This window comes from Muntiacus reevesi, chromosome 22 (assembly GCF_963930625.1).
Source record: "Muntiacus reevesi chromosome 22, mMunRee1.1, whole genome shotgun sequence".
In the NCBI taxonomy this organism is placed as follows: Eukaryota; Metazoa; Chordata; class Mammalia; order Artiodactyla; family Cervidae; genus Muntiacus; species Muntiacus reevesi.
Genome location: NC_089270.1, coordinates 2,211,087 through 2,233,008, shown reverse-complemented (window position 1 = coordinate 2,233,008; position 21,922 = coordinate 2,211,087). Strand labels below are relative to the sequence as shown.

At 65.5% G+C, this 21,922-nt stretch overlaps 1 protein-coding gene across 5 annotated transcripts in view; it reads right to left on the bottom strand.

The window, feature by feature from the left end:
- DOK7 (docking protein 7) overlaps positions 1 to 20,324 on the bottom strand; it is a 34,201-nt gene extending 13,877 nt beyond the window's left edge. For 2 of the 5 annotated variants that reach the window (XM_065914565.1, XM_065914569.1), the window contains exons 1-4: positions 20,217 to 20,310; positions 19,754 to 19,799; positions 10,352 to 10,582; positions 8,216 to 8,416 (exon numbers count right to left, since the gene is read on the bottom strand). In XM_065914565.1, coding sequence (XP_065770637.1) covers positions 8,216 to 8,416; positions 10,352 to 10,582; positions 19,754 to 19,799; positions 20,217 to 20,285 — 547 coding nt within the window. In that variant the 5' untranslated portion in view covers positions 20,286 to 20,310. Of the gene's footprint in view, positions 1 to 8,215; positions 8,417 to 10,351; positions 10,583 to 19,753; positions 19,800 to 19,869; positions 20,037 to 20,216 lie in introns of those variants that run through there. The other 3 variants (XM_065914566.1, XM_065914567.1, XM_065914568.1) reach the window with 3 other exon arrangements.
- Positions 20,325 to 21,922: the final 1,598 nt, after the last annotated feature.

Here is a 21,922-nt window from a genome sequence, read left to right as displayed (position 1 = left end):
AAGACCACACAGCAAAGGCCAGTCGGGGACAGGGACTCTGAAGGACTTTCCTGCTGAGAAGGTTCTAGAAAGCTCCCTCCACACAGCCCTGGTTATCAATCAGAAAGCTGGCAGAGCTAACTGAGCCTTGGGATGTTATTTTGCAGTTTCCTAATAGAGTGAAACATCTACTGATTAAAGTTTCATTTGTCTCTGCCTCTATTTTGGGAGAAAGAAAGTGCAATGAAATAAGTTCATGTGAAATGAAGTTGAAATCTCACCTGATGGTTTCATACCCACTAGGAGTGGCTATTTAAACCTATGTAAATAACAGGTGTACTATTTAAATAACACACAGAAACGAAACAGAAAACAAGAGCTGGTGAGGGTCTGGAGAGACTGGGACCCTCGCACACTGCTGGTGGGAACCTAACATCGAACAGTCGTGTGGAGAGTAGTGTGGCAGCTCCTCAACACGTTCCACCGAGAACCACCATCTGATCCAGCAAGTGTATTTCTGGGCACGCACCCAAAAGAATTAAAAGTAAGGTCTCCAAGAGACATTTGCCTGCCCGTGTTCACAGCAACATCATTCACAATAGCTAAAATGTGGACGCAGTCCAAGTGTCCATCGACAGATGGATGGATAAACACAATGTGGTCCGTCCATACAGCGGAATCTGCTTCAGCCTTAAAAAGGAAGGAAATTCTAACACCTGCTGAACGCAGATGAGCGGTGAGGCTGCTGAGCCAAGGGAAATAGGCCAGTCACAAAAGGGCAAATCCTGAGTGATTCCACTTATATGAGGTCCCCAGAGTTGTCAAAATCAGAGACAGAAAGCAGAATAAGGGGTGCGGGGCTGGGCGGGGAGGGGAGCAGGGAGCTGGTGTCCGGGGACAGAGTCTGGGACGAGGAAGAGGTTCTGGGGACGGCGGTGGTGATGGGGGCACAGCCACGTGAACGAACGTGCTCACTGCCACTGAACTGCAGAAGAGGCTTAAGTGATGGAGTGCGCACCATGTGGACTTGGCCACGGTCAACCAAAAACAAGGACAAACACCACACAGGCTCCTCCCACCCTCCAGCGAGCCACCTCCCCACCCCACCCCGCCACCACCCAGTCGGATGCAGCCATGCGGGCCAGGCACCTCACATGATCGGAGCAGCTCCTGCTAAAGGCCAGGAGCTCATCCTAATCACCCTGACAACGCCCCCTGCACACGGGAAGGGGGGCACCCAACCCCACCCTGAGCAGACAGCAGGGGCGTCAGCCTCGACCCTGGACTCTGTCCCTGGGTGGATGCTGGCCTCCGGCTCCCAGTCACCCACCGACACCCTGCTCCAGCCAAGGCCTCTCGCTGGTGACCCACCTTCCTCCTGTGCTCCCCCCAGCCCTCCCGCAGGGATGCACTGGGCATCTGCCCAAGTGAGGGGCCCCTCAGGGCGAGCCTGGGGCCTTGCTTTCCTCTGCATCATCTCCCCAAGTGCTGGCTGAGGGTCCTGCTCTGAAACGGTGTCCTGAATGACCCGGCCACAGAGAGGGCCTGCCTGTCCCCACCTCCACCCCGTCCCCCAGGGGTGCAGGAGGACAGCAGAGAGGGTCAGCGGGTGTCCCCACTCCCGCGTTGGGACAGGGAGCTGAGGTGCAGGCCGGGGAACAGCAGGTGGAGACCCAAACCCAAGCCCCACTCACTGCACGGTCCCTGCCATCCCCCGGGACCTGCCAGGGTGAGACTCAGAGGCCCGGGCAGGAAGAACACGGCTCAGACAGAGTGCCCACCACTGGGAGAATTCTGCCAAGCACACCTGCCAGCCCGGAGCCATCACGGAAGCGGGGGCCGGTGCCACCCGCCCAGTCCGTGCAGGGCCAGTCTGGCCAGTAGAAGTCTCTCCCTGGGAGTGTGAGACTCGGGGTCCCCTCTAGGGGACACTGTGACCCATGGCCCACGACCCACTGCACCAGACACCAAACACTCCTTGGCCAGAGACCCGCCGGTGGGGTCAGTCCCAACCCACGAGAGGCTGCGAGGCTGCTGGCTCTCCGGCAACCTCCGCGGGAGCCTGGGCGAGGACGGGGCCTGAGCACCCCGGGGCCGGGGTCCAGGTCACCACGTGGCACACGCCTCCCAGGCGGGGGCACAGGAAGCCGGGGCGGTGCAGATGAGAGACGGAGGCTCGGAGAGGCTGAGACGAGCCAGACTCGTCCCTGGGAGCCTCGGGTGAGCCGCGCTTCCTGCCCACGGACCACCTTTCTCCCACGTAAAGATGTGGGATGCGGCTCACACGCCATCATGTTCAGATGGTCCCATAAGGCCACCCTGCCCGTCCCCGAGGACGCACTGGGCCCGCTTTTCAGCCTGGGAGGGGACAGACTGAAGACAAACGCCCCGAGAAGGAGTCCCGGAGGCCGCTGAGAGCTGGACGGGGCCCCGCCCCACTCAGGCCTGGTGCCAAGAGGCTCAGGGCTGGGCACCGAGGGGGTCAGGCCCCCCAGCATCACCACGCTCAGACACAGACTAGGGCACGTCTCAGGCCGCTCCGTGCCTCAGTGTCCCCATCTGTAAATGGGCGCGCGCACACACCGCCGAGGGTTGGTGTGCGGATCCGGACTCCCCCGCCAGGTAAGGCGTCCTGCAGGGGCCTCGCAGGTGACTATCACCCTTGGCCCCTCTCTCCCTGACCCTGAGTGACCTCGGCCTCCCTGGACACGCAGAGGCTCCAGAGCCATCCCCGGGTGCACATGCCATCGTGGGCTGCAGAAAGGTGACAGATCCCGGCCCGACTCCGGCCCCCAGAGCACAGACCTCCGGGCAGAGGGCTGAAATTGACCGCAAGTCTGTCCCAAAGTGTGACAGGGGCTCTAGACCCAAAGAGAGACTCCGCCTCCAGGGGTAAACCTGATCCGGCTCTGGACAGGCTTGAACCCCACCTGGGGGCCTTCCCCTCCAATGCAACGAGCCCTGGAGCTCAGCCCAGGCCCCCCTCCTCAGACCCTCCCCTCGGCATCCTCACCACCCACCCCAGCTGGCCCTCCTCCCTCCCCCCTTCCTAACGCTCCTGAACCCGCAGGCCCCGCCCCCAGCCTCCTCACGCCCCGCCTCCATCCCCCCAGCACCCTGGGGCCAAAGCCAACACCCTCAACAGGTCTGCTGGTGGCACCATCCCGCTCCAGCACCTTCGAGGCCTCTCTGCTTCCCTGGGAACACAGCCCAGCTCAGGTCCAGGCTCCGGGGCCTCCCATAACCAGGACACAGCTTCCCCCCTCCAACCTCACCTCTGCCACTCTACCAGCCAGGGTCCCGCACACACCATTCCTGCCACCAGCCACGCTAATGTCTGCCTGGAACCCCTTTTCTCTTCCCTCCACTCTACCCTACCTTCAGCAGCCAGGCTCAGTTGAAGTCCTATCTGACCTGCAGAGGCCCCATTCAGGCTCAGCCTGCGAGGGCCTCCCCAGTCTGTGACCCCTCCTGGCTCCCCTCGCACCCCTGAGGACTCGAAATGTCTGTGTCCTCTCACATAGCCTGAGTCTTCCCCGCCCGGGATGTTCTCCCCACTCCAACCCCGCACCCAGGGCCGGGCATGGAGAATCCCCTGAACACGATCCCCCCTCCTCCAGGCTCCGGGGCTGGAGACCACGGCTCCAGCAGCTCCAGCAAGACCAGCCTCTGGACCACAGTGCCCACAAGAGGCAGCCGAGGGCGTCTCGGTGCTGGACACGCTGGCAAGGCGGCCTCTCCCGCTCCAGAGCTTCACCCTGTGCTCACGTATTTGCTTTTGTTCAGGCGCTTGTTCTTGTTCAGTCGCCCAACTATTTGTGACCCCATGAACTGTCCTCCACTATCTCTCGAAGTTTGCTCAGACTCATGTTCATCGAATTGGAGATGCCATCCAACCTTCTCATCCTCTGTCATCCCCTTCTCCTCCCGCCCTCAATCTTTCCCAGCATCAGGGTCTTTTCCAGTGAGTTGGCTCTTCACATCAGGTGGCCAAAGTGTTGGAGCTTCACTATACTTGCTTACATATATATATTCACTATACTCACTTGTATACCCATGAAGAATTGATGCTTTTGAACTGTGGTGTTGGAGAAGACTCTGGAGAGTCCCTTGGACTGCAAGGAGATCCAACCAGTCCATCCTAAAGGAGATCAGTCCTGGGTGTTCATTGGAGGGACTGATGCTGAAGCTGAAACTCCAATACTTTGGCCACCTGATGTGAAGAGCCAGCTCATTGGAAAAGACCCTGATGCTGGGAAAGATTGAAGGTGGGAGAAGGGGACGACAGAGGATGAGATGGTTGGATGGCATCACCAACTCCATGGACATGAGTTTGAGTAAACTCCGGGAGTTGGTGATGGACAGGGAGGCCTGGTGTGCTGCGGTTCATGGGGTCACGAGTCGGACACGACTGAGTGACTGAACTGAACTGAACTGAACACTCACTTATAAAAATGATATACAATGCTCACTGCTCCCCAAAGGGCTGACGGGATGGGCTGGACCCCAAGAGCTGGGGAGGAGGAGAGGCAGAGCAGCGGGCAGAGGTCTGGGCGCCAGCCTTGGACTCTGCCGTCCACCACCTGCAGAGTCCTTCAGCAGTCAAGGACCCTGATCCTTGTGGCCGCAGCCAGCTCACGCGGGTGTGGAAACGCCTTGGAAGTGTACTTGACAGGACCTCACCCACCAGTGAGGGACGGGGACATCCCATGGCCCCAGTGCCAGAAACTTCCATTCACCCCTAGGCCCTGTGCAAATGCCCCCCAGCACTCCCCAAAGCCTTCCCAGCCCTGGCAGGACACCCCACACCGGGTCCGCCACTCTCCTTGCGACTGAGCCTGTCCTGGGCGAAGGGTGCCCCAAATTTCTGCACCACCCCCATCTGCGTGACATGCCCCAGCCTGGGAGCCCTAAACACACCGCCGTGACCACCCCAGAGACAGAGACCTCAGGCTCCTGTTCAAAGAATCTGATCAGGCTGCCGTCCACGTGGAGGCCACAGAGAGATCACGCCCACCCACGGGGACCCGGAGCCACACGGAGCCCCCGGCCCCGACCCCTCCCTGACACCCACGGGGCACTGACCGCCCCCACACACTCCCCAGGGCCCTCTCCTGACAGCCAGTCACCTGTGTCTCAGTGTGGGTGAAGGGGCCGGGGTCCGGTCGCTGCTCTCCGGAGTGGTCTGGGGGCGTGACTCTAGGGCCCAGGGGCCAGGCTGGGGCCTGCCCCAGGCAGGAGATGTTAATTCCTTCATCCAGAACCTTCCAGAGCCTGCTGGTGACTCTAACCCCTGCTCCAACTCAGGGCCCACAGACTCACTGAGATCTGAATTCTGGCACCATCAGAGTTGGGGTCACCTGGTTATGGGCTAGATGGTGGCCCCAAAGGACAGGCTCACATCCTGGAGGCTGCGACTGCGTCCATCCATATCTGGAAAAGGGTCTCTGCAGGTATGCCCAAGTGAAGGCGCTCAGGCCCTCCCGAGTATCGAGGGGCCTTGACGCCAATGACCCGTGTCCCTCGTGAAGCCGGAGCAGACAGGAGGGGTGTGGCCACCAGCCTGGAACACTCGGGGCCCCCGGGGACTGGACTCGGGACCCCCGGGGCCAGAACAGGCCAGGAGGACCCTCCCAAGAGCCGCCAGGAGTGCGCAGCCCCTGCCCGTCCTTGACTTTGGACAGAACGGTGAAGGGGCAGACTGCGCTGTTCTCAGGCCCGGGATGCGGTCACTCGCTACGTGGCCCTGGCCCTGAACTAGCCACCCTCCTCCCCAGAGGCCCGCGTCCTGAGCGGCCTGCTGCTGTGACCACACGCGGGGCTGCACGGTCCTGCTCACCCCGCCTGCGTCACCCGGGTCTGGGGACCATCTACGAACCGGCAGAGCCGCGGCACCTGCGGGGGGCAGAGGGTCGTGTCCCTGGAGGAGAACGGAGGCCCATGGGACCCGCCGGGTGGCAGAGCGTCAGAAAAGGCTGGCCCAGCCCCCCGCCGCACCCACCGTGTTCTCTGGCCACCACTCACCGGCCGGCTTTGCCCAGGGGCCTCCAGACAGTCTGGAGGTGAGGGGAGGACCCCCAAGAGGGACTTTCTGTGGGAGGGAGAATGTCCACCCTGGAGCCCTCGGGTCTAGGCAGACCCGTCGGGCCCGCTCAGGGCCGAAGGCCCAAACTCAGGCCTTGCACAGAAGCCCCAGGGCGGCCGGCCACAGTTCACGCTGTTGGCCTGCCCGCCCGGGACAGGACTCAGCAGCTTGAGTTGCAGCTTCCGCCCTCCCAGGAAGCCCTGCGACTTCTGATGCCTGGAATCGTCGACGGTTGGAGAAGGAGCCCACCCACACCAAGAGCTGGAATTTTAAACTCTGAGGCCTCTGGGGGAAAAACATCCAGTGGACTCTATTACATTACGTCCGGGCAAATAAAACAGTCTCCAAGGAACCGGTCCTCCTGGCCGCCCCCGTTCGAGGGCACACACCATCACCAGCCACGGCCTGCACCCCAGGCCTCACGGCAACCACAGGCCACTCTGCCCGAGTCTCGGCCCCGGGAGTCCCAGCAGTCCAGCCAGGATGCTGGTCTCTCTCCTGCCGGGGCCCCCAGCAGCTCCAGGGCCCCACGTGAAGGACATCTAGGGAGGGAAGGGTGGCCACACACACCAAGCATGCTGCAGCCTGCTGTCCACCACCGTCCATGCAAGGGAGGGGGTGGGAGCCAGGCTGGGGCCCCCCACCCGCCTGCTGCCGGTGCCTTTAAGGTCCGGCGGAGAGGACTCTGGACGGTGTCCCAGGCAGGCCTTCCCCACCAGACACGGAAGGGCCAACAGCTGCACTCACCTCTTCCTCCTGCTCGAAACCCCCCAGGCAGGAAAACGCACAGACCAAGCCTCGCGCCCCCCTGCCAGCCCTGGGCTTAGCTCCCCCGGCCCGCCTGCACCTCCGCTGCGTCACCCCTCCCCGCCTCTCTCTGCATCTCAGAGCTTCTAAGCTCCCTGGAGCCCAGGACGAGCCGTCAGCACGAAATCCAGGGGCTGCAGTCCCTGTCTCAGCAGCAGCTCCGACCTGCTTGTTCACCTGCCTGCCAAGGTCCACGGCAGTTTACATCTCGTCCCGTCAAAGGCAGGGCCCGCCGGAACCGTCCTGCCTCGCACACCCCCCACCTTGAGGAATGAGGGCCACGGGCCCAGCATCCAGCACGACCACATCCTCAAGTGCGTTCCCTGCGCCCAGAGAAATCTGGGCGCAATTGAGTTCCGGAGCGTGGGGTGGGGGGCACACCCTCCCGCCGGTCACACTGACTGTGTGCCGGGCCCTGTGGGCGCCACTGGCCGGCTCTGTCCTCTCCAGGGGCTGTGGGTTGGGGAGCGATCTGTGGCGGGGGGAGGAGAGAGGTCACCCCCAGCTCGGAGCCCTGATCGCCCTCCGCATGAGGGAGGGGCCCGTGAACCCCGAACCCCAGCTGGGGTCGTGGGCTGACCAGATTTGGGATGCACAGCCCCCACCCAGGCCGCACCCTCCAGCCCAGCCCAGTGACCGTGGTCGTCGAGGAGGCCCGGCTGGCGGCACTCAGCTGGACAACAGCCTGAGACAGCTGCACGCACAGGCTCGGACGCTCTGGACAGAGGAGGGGAGGGACTCGTCCCCCACCCTCAGGAGCAGGTGCAGGTCCACAGCAGCCCCCTTCACTGGGAGAACAGCAGGCTGGGGGCGCTGGAACACACACACACCCACCCTGCACCCCAAACTCTCCAACCGAGGGCCTGTGTGCTCCCCCTCCTGAGCCCCTCCCAGCCAGAGGCCAGCTCCCCGCAGCGCTCACCCGGCCTCGGATGCCACCTCGGCCCTGGGGTTCCCCCGCCCTCGCTGCTGGGCCCTCGCATTCAGCCCTCAACTCCAACATCGGCCAGGGTGGGGGCTCAGGGCCCAGGGAGCCGAAGTGTCCGCTCAGCATATCCTCAGTGGACACGTCTATTCTCTTTTTTTCCCAGCTGAGCGGCTCTGATGCCCTGTGACTGGGCCCTGAACCTCCCCCAGGCAGCCCTGCACCAACTTCATGCGGGACGGTCCCTGCTCGGAGCCCCCAAGCCCCTGCCTCCGGCCGGAAGCCCAGAATCCGGGCTGGGGGTAACCGCCGGCCCTTTGAGACCTCAGGCTGCTGCAGGCCCCAGAGAGGCCACTGCAAGTGGGAGGGCCGGCTCTGGGTCGCGGCCCGGCCAGCAAGCCCGCGGCCCACGTACTTACAGAATCCACACCTGGTCCCGCCTTCAAAGATGAACCCGTTGGGCACGGCCCCGTAACGCCGGAGGTCCGACAGCTTCCACTGCCCCGCCACGGCCGGGGGGACGTCCCTGGCCACCACGAGGATGTCGTTGCAGAGGTGCAGGGTGGCGGGGCCGCTCTCCAGCTTGGTGCCCGGAGCCACGATCACGGGGAACCTGTGCACTGGGGCGGGGCGGGGGGACAGGGTGTTGCTGGGAGCGGACGGCGGCCAGGAAGCGGCAGCCCGGGTGTCAGCTCCCGGGGGCAGGGCCACCCGGTGCCATGGCCCCGCCCTGTCCCGTCCTCAGGGGCCCGCCCTGAGTGCCCCCCCACCTCCCACCCTAACGAGCCTGGACCGGCCCCAGCGAGATCCGGGAGAAGCACGTGGGCCACGGCTGGCAAGTCCGAGTCCTCAGGCGCCTCCTCTGAGAAACCCCACCCAGCGCAGCTGCTGTGGTCCCATTCCAAAGATGGGGACCCTGAGGCCGAGGAGGCCCAGCCTCCGGTCCCTCCTGGAGACTCCCAGCCCGGCCGCAGGGACACACAGGAAGCCCCAGGCCCTCCCCGCTCCAGTGAGAGGATCTCCCTGGCGCTGAGCACGGCAACGAGCTCCCCGAGACCTCCTCGCCGCCTCGGGCTCAGCCCTTTGCCCCTGAAGCCCCTCAGGAGGGCGGTGGTGAGCTCTTCGCTCTTCACAGGGCCCCCCAACAACCTCGGAAGGACTTTGGAAGAGGGGTGCATCCCAGAGCAGCCAGGCCCAGGAGCGGATGGCGGCCTCCCAGACTGTGCCCACCGCCCCCGTGTCCACCCCGAAGCCGAGGGGCCAGCCCCAGCCCTGCCTCCTCCTCCCTCCTGAGCCCACCGGAGCCCCCGCGGTGGGCAGGGGCCCCTGGGCGAGAATCCTCACAGCCTGGCCCCAGGGGGCCGGGGGTCAGCGACCCGTCACCGCATCCTGGTGATGTCTGTTAAGATGCCGGGCCAGACCCCTGCCCACCCCGCCCCGCCCCAGCAGAAGAGGAGTCACGCCCTAAGCCAGGCTGAACTGGCTGAACCCCAATGGGAGAACTTTCTGGAAGAGGCTCTTCCCTCCTGCCCCCGCGCCCCCTCACTGGGCCCTCCACACATCCCCCTCCCTAGATGCCTGGTCTGGGGTCTCCCGGAGGAGGGACGAGCCGCTGCCCCCTAGCTCGACTGGGCTGAGGTGAGTGAGACTCCTTACTCAGGGGCCAAGATCAGTGATATTTTAACGATGACTTAAACAACAAAAATCAGCGCAAAAAGTCCATGGTGAGTGAAACAGCTTAAATAAAGCCCAGGCCAGCTGTGGCATCAGGGTAGGTGTGGACGGGAAAGTTTAAAGACGGCTCACAGACCAGCTTTGCTTTAGATTTTGACATTTCTGTTCATCGTGGGCTTCGAGCTTTTAACTCTTTAATTTTAACTCTTAAATATTGTGTTAAAACATCATGGCTTTTGAGATAAATCAGGGCTTTGGGATTAAAACGTACACACTGCTATATATACGTTAGGTAAACGACAAGGCCCTACTGTACCAGCACGGGGAGCTATACTCACTGTCTTGCGATAACCTGTAACGCACAAGAATCTGAAAGTGAACACATACGCATGTGCCCACCACACACACGGACAACTGAGCCAGCCCGCCGTCTGCCTGAAGCTGACGCAACACGTGAGCTAGCTGCGCTTTGATGAAAGATGCCGACCGTGCGTACTGATGACTCAGCTGGGGGCTGGCCCGCCTCTGCTAGGTCAGTCGGGTGGGCGCTGGGTCTTCCCCTTCTCCCGAGAGCACCCCGTCCTGCACCCCGCGCCCCCCCCCCTTGTGGGGCTCAGGGGCCTGGCTCCTCCTCCCCGGGGCTCCAGGCTCGGGCGACCACCCGCTCGGGCTAAAGACCCCAGTTCACGTGAATGTGGTCAAGTTCGGGAGCTCGAGAGGCATCTCCCCCATGACCCCACCATCGCCCCAGTCACAGCCGACCAGAGGGCGCTCAGCAGGCACGGGGAGTCCTGTCCCGGCCCCTGCAGCCCACCAGTGAGACCCCCGGGGACCCCTGAGGGCAGGCAGAGGCCGTCCCCGCGGACCCCAGGCGCACTCACCCTCGCCCAGCGCGTAGCGGATCCGGGCGTCCCAGGCGCACATAGCCTCGCGGCTGTCGAAGCCCAGCATGACGGCCTGCGACAGGCAGACGATGGCCAGCGTGTGGGCCAGGCCCTCGTAGGGCAGGCCGGGCTCCAGCCCGCAGATGTCCTCCAGCGTCAGGCTGCTACGCTCCCGAAGCCCCTTGGCGCGCTCTGACTTGTCTTTGTAGGCCAGCATCAGCAGGCAGTCTGCAGGGGGCACAGGGCGGGTGGTCAGTGCGGCCAGGACCCCAGGTGCCCGGCACCCCCACACACACACGCCCCAGAGACCCGGGCTCCAGGCACGGCCGGCCCCCAGCAAGCCCCAGGCACCCCGGCCACGGGCCATGCGGGCAGAAGTGGGCTCAGGACACTCCCTGGCGGGGGCCCGCCCACCTGGCCCGGGGCCCCCAGCCGGGCCCTGCACCCTGCACCAGCCCTGGGGGGACACCGTTCCAAACGCAAATATGCTGCCGAGCCTCTGCGTGGCCCTGGTGAGCGGCCCTGGGTCAGCGGCCCTGGGTCAGCGCCCCTGCGGCCCTCCTGAATGCAGGTGCGCCCCGCCGGCCACCACCCAGGTTCTGCTGAGCGTGGGGGGTCCCGGGCCTGATGCGAACGCCGAGACCCTAGAGTGCAAGGCGGCCCCGAGCTCGGTGAACAGGCCCCCTCCTCAGGGCAGGAGAGGGTCGGGGGCGGGCACTGAAGGACCCCTCGGGATGGAGCACTTCCCCGCCCCCGCCCAGCACTGGAAAGTCACCCTGCAGGCCCAAGGAACACCCAGACCCCGGAGCTTGACTCCACACTCAGCTCGGCCAGCAGACGGACAGCAAGGGTGACGCCTCCTGCCTGCCCGCCGTCAACCCCAGCACCGCGAAGCCAGGGGGCCGACGGCGTGTCCTGGACGCACACACACCGCTCGGTCAGAGGGGAACATAGCCACAGGGAGGCTGGCTCCAACAAACTATTTACAGATCTCCAAGGCCTCTGATGGGGGCTTCGCTCCCTATTTGACCCTGTTCCTAGTGTTTGAAATGCTTATGTCAGAAAAAAAAAAAACAAGACTGTTTTCATTCTCAGGGGACACACAGAACCCCAGAACCTACGCACACCCAGCGGCCGCCCGAGGGTTCTGCTTGCTCTCTCTGGAGCACAGTGCCCTTGGGAACGCGTGGCCTGGCCCAGAGAGAAATCAGTCACTCCAGAGGCAGAAAGGGCACGTGTTGTTATGGAAATGTCCCCCAAGTGTCACCAGAGGCTCAAGAGGAGAAAGCCTGGGGAGGCTGTGAGCACAGAGAGACTCCCAGCAAAGAAGCATGTGGACAAAGGGAGGCCACCGGGCGGCCACGGATGGGAACCTGGCGTGCAGACCCCAGGGCGGCCACGGACAGGAGGCGGGCGTGCAGACACCAGGGTGCCCACGGATGGGAGCCCAGCACTCGGACACCCAGGCGGCCTTGGACAGGAGCCAGGTGTGTGGACACCAGGGCGACCATGGACTGGAGTCCAGCATTCGGATACTGGGGCGGCCGTGGACAGGAACTGGTCGTGTGGACACCAGGGTGGCCACGGACGGGAGCCCAGCATTTGGACACTGGGACAGCCATGGACGGGAGCGGGGCGTGCGGACACCAGGACGACCAAGGATGGGAGCCCAGCATTTGGATACTGGGACAGCCGTGGGTGGGAGCCCAGCATTCGGACACCCGGGCGGCCTTGGACAGGAGCCAGGTGTGCGGACACCAGGGCGACCATGGACTGGAGCCCAGCATTCGGATACTGGGGCGGCCGTGGACAGGAGCCGGGTGTGTGGACACCAGGGTGGCCACGGACGGGAGCCCAGCATTCGGACACTGGGGCGGCCGTGGACGGGAGCCGGGCGTGTGGACACCGGGGCGGCCACGGATGGGAGCCCCGCGTGCACACTGCCCCGCCACCCACACCAGGCTGCTCCCCAGACACGCCAAGCACCTCCTGCCGCTCCTCCCCGCTGGCAAGGCCGGCCTCTCCCGCTGGTGTCGCCGTGCGGCTGGCTGTCCCGTCTCCCATCTCCCCGCTCCCCACCCTGGAAGGCGAGCTCGCAAAGGCAGTCCTCTTCTGCTCTGACAGTCCCGTCACCCAGCACAGACGAGCGTGAGTCCCTTCAATCCCAGGGAAGACTGTTTGCTGCGGTCGTGGCCTGACCAACAAAGGCAGGGCAAGACGGTCACCTCCTTTGTTTTAGGAGTTATGCTCCCAATGATGTAGCCAAGAGCAGGGTCCGTAAACTTCCCTGTGAGGAGACAGACAGTGACTACATTCCAGTGCGTGGGCCACGCAGTCTCTGTCACAGTTCTTTCTGATCGTTATTTATTTATTTCGTTGTGCCGGGTCTTAACTGCAGCCCTGGGGGTTTTCAGTCTTCGAAGTGGCAGACAGGATCTGCAGGATCTTTCATTGCGGCCTATGGGAGCTAGTTCCCTGATCAGGGATCGAACCCACACCCCCCGGATTGGGAGCGTGGAGTCTTAGCCACTTGACCAGCCGGGAGGTCCCCGGCACAGCTCCTTAACTGCGAAAGCAGCCAGACCACACTCACGGTTATGGCTGTGTTCCAACCAAACTTCATCACAGAAGCAAGAGACGGGCCGGATTTGGCTCAGGCCCCAGTTTGCCGATTCGTGGTCTGGGGTCCAGCTTGCTACAAGGGCCCCTGGGCTGCCCCACAGCTCCCTGATGCCCCCTGCTGTCACGGAGGGAAGACGCCTGCCCTTGCAAGGCTGGTCTGGGGACGTGCGTGCCAGAGCCAACATCTGTCCCTGAGACCCTTTCCCCCAGCCTGTCCAGTCTTCCTGGATCCTGGCTCTGTCTGAAATCAGCTCACAGCCCACTCCTTACAGAGATATGAGAATCGACTCGTGCCCTCACCTGTCTGCAGTGGGGTAAATGGGGACCCCCTCAAAAAGACGTGTCCACGTCCTGACCCCCAGAACCTGCAGATGTGGCCTCGCTTGGAGAAAAGTTCTGTGCAGATGTGGCCAGGTTAAGGATCTCAAGGGATTGTCCAAGGGGGCCCCAAATCTAAAGCTGAGTGTCCTCGTAAGAGATGGGAGGAGACACAGCGACACAGAGAGGAGAGGCCACAAGAAGACACGCCACGGAGCCACGTGCTCGTGAGCCCGGGAGCCTGTGAGCCCAGGAGCCTGTGAGCCCGGTAGCCTGTGAGCCCAGGAGCCTGTGAGCCCGGGAGCCCGAGCAGGCGTGCAGCGCGCCCCAGCGCCTTCGCAGAAGCACGTGGCCCTGCCCACACCTTGACTGTGGGCTTCCAGGCTCCAGGACGGGGAGAGAGCACACCTCTCTCGTTTCCAGCCCCTTGGTTAGAGACACTTCGTTACCGCAGCCCCAGGAAGCTGAGACACCAGGCGGGTCACTGGTCTCATTTTTAAGTATGAGCATAAACGGCGGCAGAGGGGGGACACGCTGTGTGCCAAGCCCCCACCTTCTGCCCGGTGGAAGCCGCCCGCAGTCACAGCCTGGTGATGGTGACGGCCGGAGGAGTCATCCCGGACCCCGCCATGGACTCCCACGAGCTGGGGCAAGATGCGGCCCAGGGGAGGGGCAGCAAGTGTGGGGCCAGGAGGGGCCCCGGGACGGGCAGCTGCCCCGCCCCCTCCCCTCCCATCACTTTGGCCATAAAGGGATCCTAATTTTAAAACCCATCCTATATAGAGTGCTGCTTGGTGAAAAAGCTGTTGAAGGAACAGGCGCCGGGGAAACAGAAATTCTCAGGTCTGGGACCTGAGGCAACACGGGCCTCAGAGGGGCTCTGCACCCAGATGAGCGCGCCCGAGCCTCCAGGGGGCAGCAGCCCGCTGGCCCTGGACACAGCACATGGAGGCCGCAGGGGCCTGCACCAGCTGCCCAGCCCGGCCGGGGCCCCCCGCCACGAGCACCCAGGGCCGCACCCCTCACACGAGCGAGGCTGGCCCCTCGGCGAGGTCTCCCAGTCACCAGCGAGGGAGCGCCGCCAGCCTTCCCGCCCTGCACCCGGGGCGCCCCCTTGTATCCACGCCAGGCCTCATGGGCCCGAGGATCCTGCTCACAGCAGCCGGCCACAGCCAGGCGGCCACCGGGCCTGGAGCCACCTGGAGCCACCGGGCCATGGAGCTGAAGGCGCCCGCGGGGCCTGGAGGGCGGGCTGGAAGGGGCAGCTGGGGCAGGGGGTGGAGCGGACCGGGGTGGTCGTGCTGAAGGGAGGCAGAGAGGGGCCGGAAGCAAAGTGGGAAGATGAAACGAGGTGGTCCACGCACAGACACACACACAGCCACACCTCCGGTCACGCGTGCCTGCGTGCCCACATGCATGTGGGGACACGCACACCCGCTCGCTTGCACGTACACATGCACACACACTCTCCATGGGCACCGCGGTGGGGACCGCCTGACTGGTTCAAGCCCCACGCCGTGACCAGAGACCCCTCTCAGCTCACAGAGCCTCTACTTTCAAAGGAGAACTCCGCGGAGTCGAGGCACTAACACAGCCTTGGCCAGGCACGCAGAGGCCCTCAGCCACCGGCCAGCCAGCCGGGACCTCGGCCTGGAGCTGGGCACCGTCCCATCACCACAAAACTCGGGGGAGGGTCTGCCTGTGGACCACGCATGCTCACCCTGCCCTCCTACACCCGCCTGCCCTGAGCCTGGCCAGGGGCAGGGGGCAGGTTCCTGGTGCAGAAACGGCAAGTGCCCAGTGGCCCCGCTCGCCGAAAGGGCCGCTGAAAGACCCCCATTGGGGCCCCTCGGAGCCCACCCCACCTCCTTTTCTGTCCCCCCCGCCTGGCGGCCTCCCCCCGCAGCACTAAGCCCGGTTCACTCTGCTCATGAGTCGCCCAGGCACCTGGGGACACGGCCTGACTTCTGTGGAGCTGAAACCCAAGAGGGGGGATGGTCTGAACGTGGAAAAGGTGGGCAAAAAAGCAAACCCTGAGGACGTGCTGTTCAGGGGCCCGGAGCGGGCACGTGACCACAGCAGCTGTTCATGGGACCTCCCAGACGGGACGCAGACTCCCGAGGAGGGAGGGACACCAGCCCGGCAGCACGCAGGGAACAGCACTGTGCCAGAGGGAACAGCCAGTGCAGAAGCCCGGAGGCCAGCTTGGGGGGTGGGGAAGAGCCGTCTGAGACGTAAGTGGGGTCCAGCCAGGTGGGCCTGCTGAGCCAGACTGAGGCCTCATCCCAGCTCACGGGGGCCTGAGAGATGTCATCAAACAGGGCCCAGGCTGGCTGCCTGCGGAAAATGGACACAGGGAAACAGCAAAGCTCCTGACCCTGCAACTTCCCGGCCAGGGGAGCTGCTGGCCTAGGCTGGGCAGAGGAAAGGGGGCCCAGGCTCTGCAGTAACCGCAGTAACAGTGGGCAGGGCCTTCCCCCTGCCAGAGGCCAGCCAGCTCACGAGACCCCTTGGTGGGCAGAGGCAGGGCCTGAGGGAAAGGAAAGAAGAGGATGATTCTGGATGGGGGGCGGGCTGGTACCTGGGGAGATGAGGGGGCAGCAAGGCGGGGTGGAGTTTCTGTCACAGACACATGAGCCCAAGAGGCCCAAGGGACACCAGGCGGCCTGCACGCAGGCAGCTGGACACGGGCGCCTGAAGATGTAAAAATAACCACGAGAGTCATGGGCACTCGGAGGCGTTTACGGCCCGGGGCTGAGCGCCTGGGAGGGCAGCCGGGAAGCTGCGGGCCTCCGGGCCTCGTGGGGGCGGGGGGCTGGCAGGGAGGACGGAACTGGCAGGGGAGACGAGGCGGACGCCCACCCACGGGGACACAGCCAGAGCAGCGCTGTGGGGCTCAGTCCTCGCCGGTCACAGTGACCTTGGGCTGTGGCTTCCACAGAGCTGCTGGGCAACGGCCCTAGGGGCCACCCGAGGGCTGGGGCTGGGGGCTGCTGACCAGGCCCACCTGCCAGGGCCCCAGGCTGCCTGACCTACAGGCCTCCTGACACACAGGCCCAGGCCTGCTGCTGATCCAATTCAGGGGGGATGTGCACCCACCGTGTGTGTGTGTGCAGGGTGCCAGGGGGCTTCACGGGGCGCCAGAGGGCTTCACGGGGCGCCAGGGGGCTTCACGGGGCGCCAGGGGGCTTCACGGGCTCAGCACACAGGTGGCAGCAGGAGCGGTCAGGGCCCCAGGCTCCCTGCAAACCCGCTGCCCGTCCACCCTCTGCAGGGTCCACCTTGCAAGCCCAGTGAGGACTCATTCTTATCACTCAGTTGGTCAGAGCAGAAGCCAGACCTGACCCCAGGTTCTCTGCTCCTGGTTGGAATCAGGGGCTGCAGGAAGCCTGGCCCTCCGTGTCGAGGGTCCACGGGGACCAGAGGGCTGGTCACCACCCTCAGCCCGTGCTTGGGGGCCGGCCCAACCCCAGGACTGAGATGGGACACCCATTCCCAGGGGACACGACCGATCCCAGGCCAGAAGGTGGGACCGGAGCAGGGCCCTCCTGGACGCCACCACCTGGGAGCCCCACCTGTCTTGGAATGTGCCCGCCTCAGCAGAGCTGCCACTGCATGGGGTGGGGCGGAGGCTGGTGGGACGGAGGCTCAGCGGGCTTATGGGGCACGTGGCCCAAGGGCCCCGTTCCTGGGCATGTCTGCAGGACCCAGGTGTTGCTGAGAGAGGCTGGGCTCCCAGGCTGCGTCCCCTGGCAGGCCCCAGCCCCAGCATCACCTGTGAGGCTGAGTCAGGGTCCCTGCCCTCCAGGAACTCAGCACCAGGACGCAGCGTAGTCGGCAGGGGGAGCACTGGACCAGCCCTCCCCAGGACAGCCCGGTGAACTCCCACCGGGCCGAGGGGCGGAGCACACGGGGGGCGGAGTCAGGAGACCACACCCACTCACCCAGGGCCAGAGCCCTTGGGTCACCAGGTCTCAGCCCCGCTGCCTGCAAGGCCCTGCCAGATCCAGGACTCAAGGTCCCTCCTGCCGGCTTTTCTGGGCAGAATAACGCAGCCCCGGCAGCACACACAGGAGTCCCTGCAGCAGAGCCGTCGGAGCCGGTACCCGGGGAGCGATGATACCAGGGGGCCGGTACCAGGGAGCTGCCCTGGCTGCTTGCCAGGACAGAGGTGGGGACCCCCGGGGGCAGTCCTCACTGAAGCTTCTGTAAAGACCGTCCGCTGTTTCCATAGTAGTTCTCCTCCCTCTGATTACCTAAACTTTATTACGAGTGTAAGTGGTCCTGGCTAAGACAAAGTGCAAACAGCAGAGAAGAGACCAAGTGGAGGGGGCCCTCTGTGCCCCCCGCCTGCCCAGAGCCTCCAACACCCTTTCTACTGCTGTCCACGGGCCCTCCTGGGAGGGAAACAATTTCTAAAAGCAAGAGCCCTGGGGTCTTCACGAAGAGCAGGCAGGGCGGCCCTTCCTCCCTTTCCCAGGCTCCCCTCTACTGCAGCCGGGATCTGGGGAGTCTCAGCGGTGAGACCTCCGCATGCAAAGGCCTGCCCCCCACCCAGGTCCACCCGAGGGAGCCGGTCTTCTGGATAAGGAGGACCAGGCAGCTGCACCCGTCACAGCCAGGCCCCTAGTGAGCCAGAGAGGGGCCGGCTCATTGGCTAAGGGCCAGGGAGGAGGGACGGGGGTCGGGGGACGGATCCTCAGACCGGATCCGGGGCCACAGTGGGGGTCCCAAGACTCTGGGGACCAGGACATGGGGCACAGGGCTCAGGGCGGACAGCAACCCAGAGGGGCCATGTGGACCCTCCCCCAGCCCAGTCCTCTCCCGCCCAGTCCCCGGGCCAGGTCCTGCCTGGAGCACCTGACCCTCTTCTCCGGGGACGTCCCCTCCAGCCGCACTGCCCTAACGCCCTGGAGAGGCGGCTCTTCCCTGCCCTGAGGCCCGTGGCATGCTCCCCTCCCGCAGGTCTGCGCGTGGGAGGACCCAGGAAAGGCTTCACGACCACAAGTCCGCTTACAGACCGGAAGTCTGCAGTGGGGAGGAGCCAGTGCCAGAGGGCCCCAGTCCACAGGTGCATCCGCTGGGGCCGGCCAGGGCGCAGCCTTCACCCAGCTCTCTCGGATATGGACACGATACCACCACCAAGGGCTGCCCGTCACCACCTGCCCCAGCAAGAGGGACGAGGCCCGCCCAGGGCTGCCCTCGGGTGGGCCACCTTCCCCAGAGGCCAGCACAGGCCCTGGCTCATCAGCCTCCCCGCAAGCAGCCCCCGCCCCGGGCCCCGGCCGGCCCCTGCCTCCCCCGTCAACACGGCCTGCGCCCTACCTCAGCCACCCGCAGCCTGGCTGGTGCGGGGACCCCACTGCCTCCCGGCCCCTAGCCCTACCAGGCCTCCCTGAGCTCCCCGGGACGAGGGCCCCCCAGCAACAGGCACGGGGCTGGGCCCGCAAGATCGGTCAGCTGTGTGAAGGGGGTGCAGAGCTCAGGCCCCCTTGGTGGGGACGCTGAGGTCCAGGCAGGAGGAGACTGTGTCCGAGGCCAAACACAGGCCCTTGCCCCACAACCGTGCGGCTCCCAGAGCCGGCTCGGCCTCCGGATGGAGGAGGGGAGCTCCCTGGAAACTGCCAGACACCCCTAGGCATGCCGGAAGACCGACAGCCTCACACGTGTGAGGCAGCGTGCACACACACCCCCAGCAGCCCACACAGACCCCCGGGGGCCTGGGCCGGCTCCAGGGCACCTGTCTCCGGGAACAGCTGCAGCCACCCGGCTCAGAGCTTCCAGGACGCTGCTGCTCACTGGGGACCGTGGCTGGAGATGCCCAGCTCCGCGTGCCCGGCCGGCCTCCTCTCGGGGGGCGCGCTGGCCCTGGTGGGGCGCTGGGACTGGGGGGCTCCCAGGACACACCCCCAGAGGACGCCGCTTTCCCGTTTCTCTTTTCCCACCTGGGCAGTCCGGCCTCAAGGTGGAGGGGCCGCCTGGGGTTAGCCCGGCCCTGACACCCGTCTGGATTTGGGGTCAGTGACACAGCCCAGTCCTCACTGGGCCGGGACTTTCTGGGGTGCTCCCTGCGGAGCGATGGGGGAGGGGAGCAGAACGGGCTCCTGCCCTTCCAGCCCTCGGGTCTCCACGGCACCCCATAACCCCAGCAAGTCCCTCTGAGGTCGGGTCAGCCCTCCTGCCAAGGGGCGTCGGCCAAGGGGCCTGGGGTCTGAAGCCACGACAGGGCTCCGGGCCGAGTCGGGGCTGCGGGCCGAGTCGGGGCACCGGGAGGGTCCCCGCAGGCCGACGCCGGGGCGCTCTCCGGTTACAGCCCTCGCCCCGGGGCGCCCGCCGCCGGCTATTTCGGGCGAGCTGGCCGCCTCTCTGGGCCTGCCGGGCGTACGCAGGAGGCCGCCGGCGGCCGATCGCGCGCGCGCGCGCCCCCCGACCCCGCGCCGGCGCCCCGAGCCCGCTCACCTGCCACCGGCGACGGCTTGCGCAGCACCAGCCACCTAGTCTTCCACTGCGGGGACAGAGGGAGCGTGAGCCGCCGCCCGCGCCCGCCCCGCCCCGCGCCCGCCGCGCGCCCCGACCTTCTTGCCGTCCCGCAGCTTGACCTGGCCCTCCACCAGCGCCGCCTCGGTCATCTTCTGTCATGGTTCCCGCGCCCCGCCGCGCCTCTCCCCGCCGCCCCGCGGGCCGCCCAGCCCAGGGTCACTTTCAAAATAGCTCCGGGAGCGCCGTGCGCCGGCCGGCGGGGCGGCGGGCGGGGCGGCGCGCGCGGCGGGCGGGGCCGAGGTGCCAGCCCGCCGGTCCTGCCCCACCCGCGCCCCGCCTGGGCGATGCGCCCCCCGCGGCACCTGGGGCCACCTGAGCGCCCTGCCCTCCGGGGCTGCGCGCCCGGCCGAGGCCCGGACCCTGGGGCTCCGACGCTGCTCACCCCAGTAGGGTGGGCGGGGGAGGAGGCCCCCCTTCCGAAAGCAGAGGAAACGACCACCGGAAGAGGCATCCCGGGCGGCCCGGGTGGGTCCGGTTTTCAAGTGCGCCTTCCTCTGGGCTGGCTTCACCCTCACGCACCTGCCCCTCCCACCACCCTGAGCTGTCACCGGACACCACGGACCACACACTGACCACGTCGGCTCTGGCCAGGCCGTTGCCTCACTCCCCTACCCAGCTCTCCTGCCTGCTCCCTGCTCCCCTCCAACCCCAGGCGACGCCTTCCCCATGGGCAGGGGAATAGAGGAGGGGCGTTCATTCCTGTCCCCGGCAGCAGGCAACCCGGTGCGGATTGCTGCCACGGGGCTAAGGGGCCACAGTACCCCAGGCTCTGAGTCTGCTCCCGGACCTGCACACCCCGCCACTGGCTGCTAGGCTGGGGAGGCCCGTCCCTCCAGGCTGCTCCGTAAAGGCCCCTGAGAGAGCCCCCATTGCAGCGGGGGAGCTCTGAGCCTCGGGTTTCCGTCTTCCCACCCACCCTGGGGCTGACCCACAGCCCCAGCTCAGCTGCCCAGGTTCTTTGGGAACCCAGGTGGGTCCACATCTCAGACGTCAGCCCCCATTTCTGAGACAACCTCCGACACTCACGCCTTTAGGAGCATCGACGAGGCCCCGTGGCCAACGGCAGAGATGGGGCGGCACCCTGAAAAGCAAAGAGAAGCCGTGCACCCCATCCGGGGTCCCACCCTAAGGAGGCTGAGGTTCTGGCTGGCAGGAGGGAGGCAGGCTCTGCAGTGTCCTGTTACCCTGAAATCCGCAGGGGCAGGAACGCGGGTGCGTGTTGTTATCCCATCCAGGTCTTGCCTCTCACGGGGGAAGATCTAACACTAAGAACCGTGGGCACCTCCAGGACTGACCCCCGTTGGCTGAGCCCCGAGCAGGGCATGGGGGCCATGGGGGTGGGCAGACCCCTGGGCTGGGGTCCCAGCTCAGCAACAACCATGCTGGGCACAGAGAGGGCCAAGTCTGTCCTCTCTGGACACCCCCATCCCCGTTGTCCCTGGGAATCTGAGAAGGCAGGGCCCTGGGGGGTGGTGATGAGCTCGGTTCGAATGTCCCAGGAATGCGTGCCCAGGGTGTGATGCGGAGCAGGATCACCCCAGACCCAGGAGGCGCCTCGCTCTCCCCTCCTCCAGGGGCACCGCCTCTGCAGGGCAGCTGCCCACTCTCCCCAGGCCCCCAGTCCGTGGCCCAGGACAGCCGGCAGGGAGCCAGGCGGCGGAGCTGGGGGGCTGTGGCCACCAGCACCTCCGCCGCCCCGGGCGCTGGGCACGTGCTCGTCCCCGCGGGGAGGGGCAGCGCCCTGCAGCATTCCGCAGCGCTGGCCCTGACCCAGGCTCCTGCCACGCCCAGCAGCTGCACCTGCTCCCGCACGGGCCCCAGGAAACACGGGCTGCTGTGGGGAGAGAAGGCTGCCCGCCGCCCCCCTCCACGCCGGCGACCTAGAGGCGGGACCACCGGCCTGTCTCCCGCTTCGGACCTGGGGGGGAGTCCTGGCCTCTCTTTCCTAAGCTCCTGCTGTGGACCAAATGCTTGGGTCCCCACCCCCCAAATTCATGTTGAAGCCCAGCCCCAAGGGGATGGAACGAAGAAGCAGGGACTTTGGGGGGTGATAAGGTCGTGAGGGTGGAGTCCCCAGGACTGGATTAG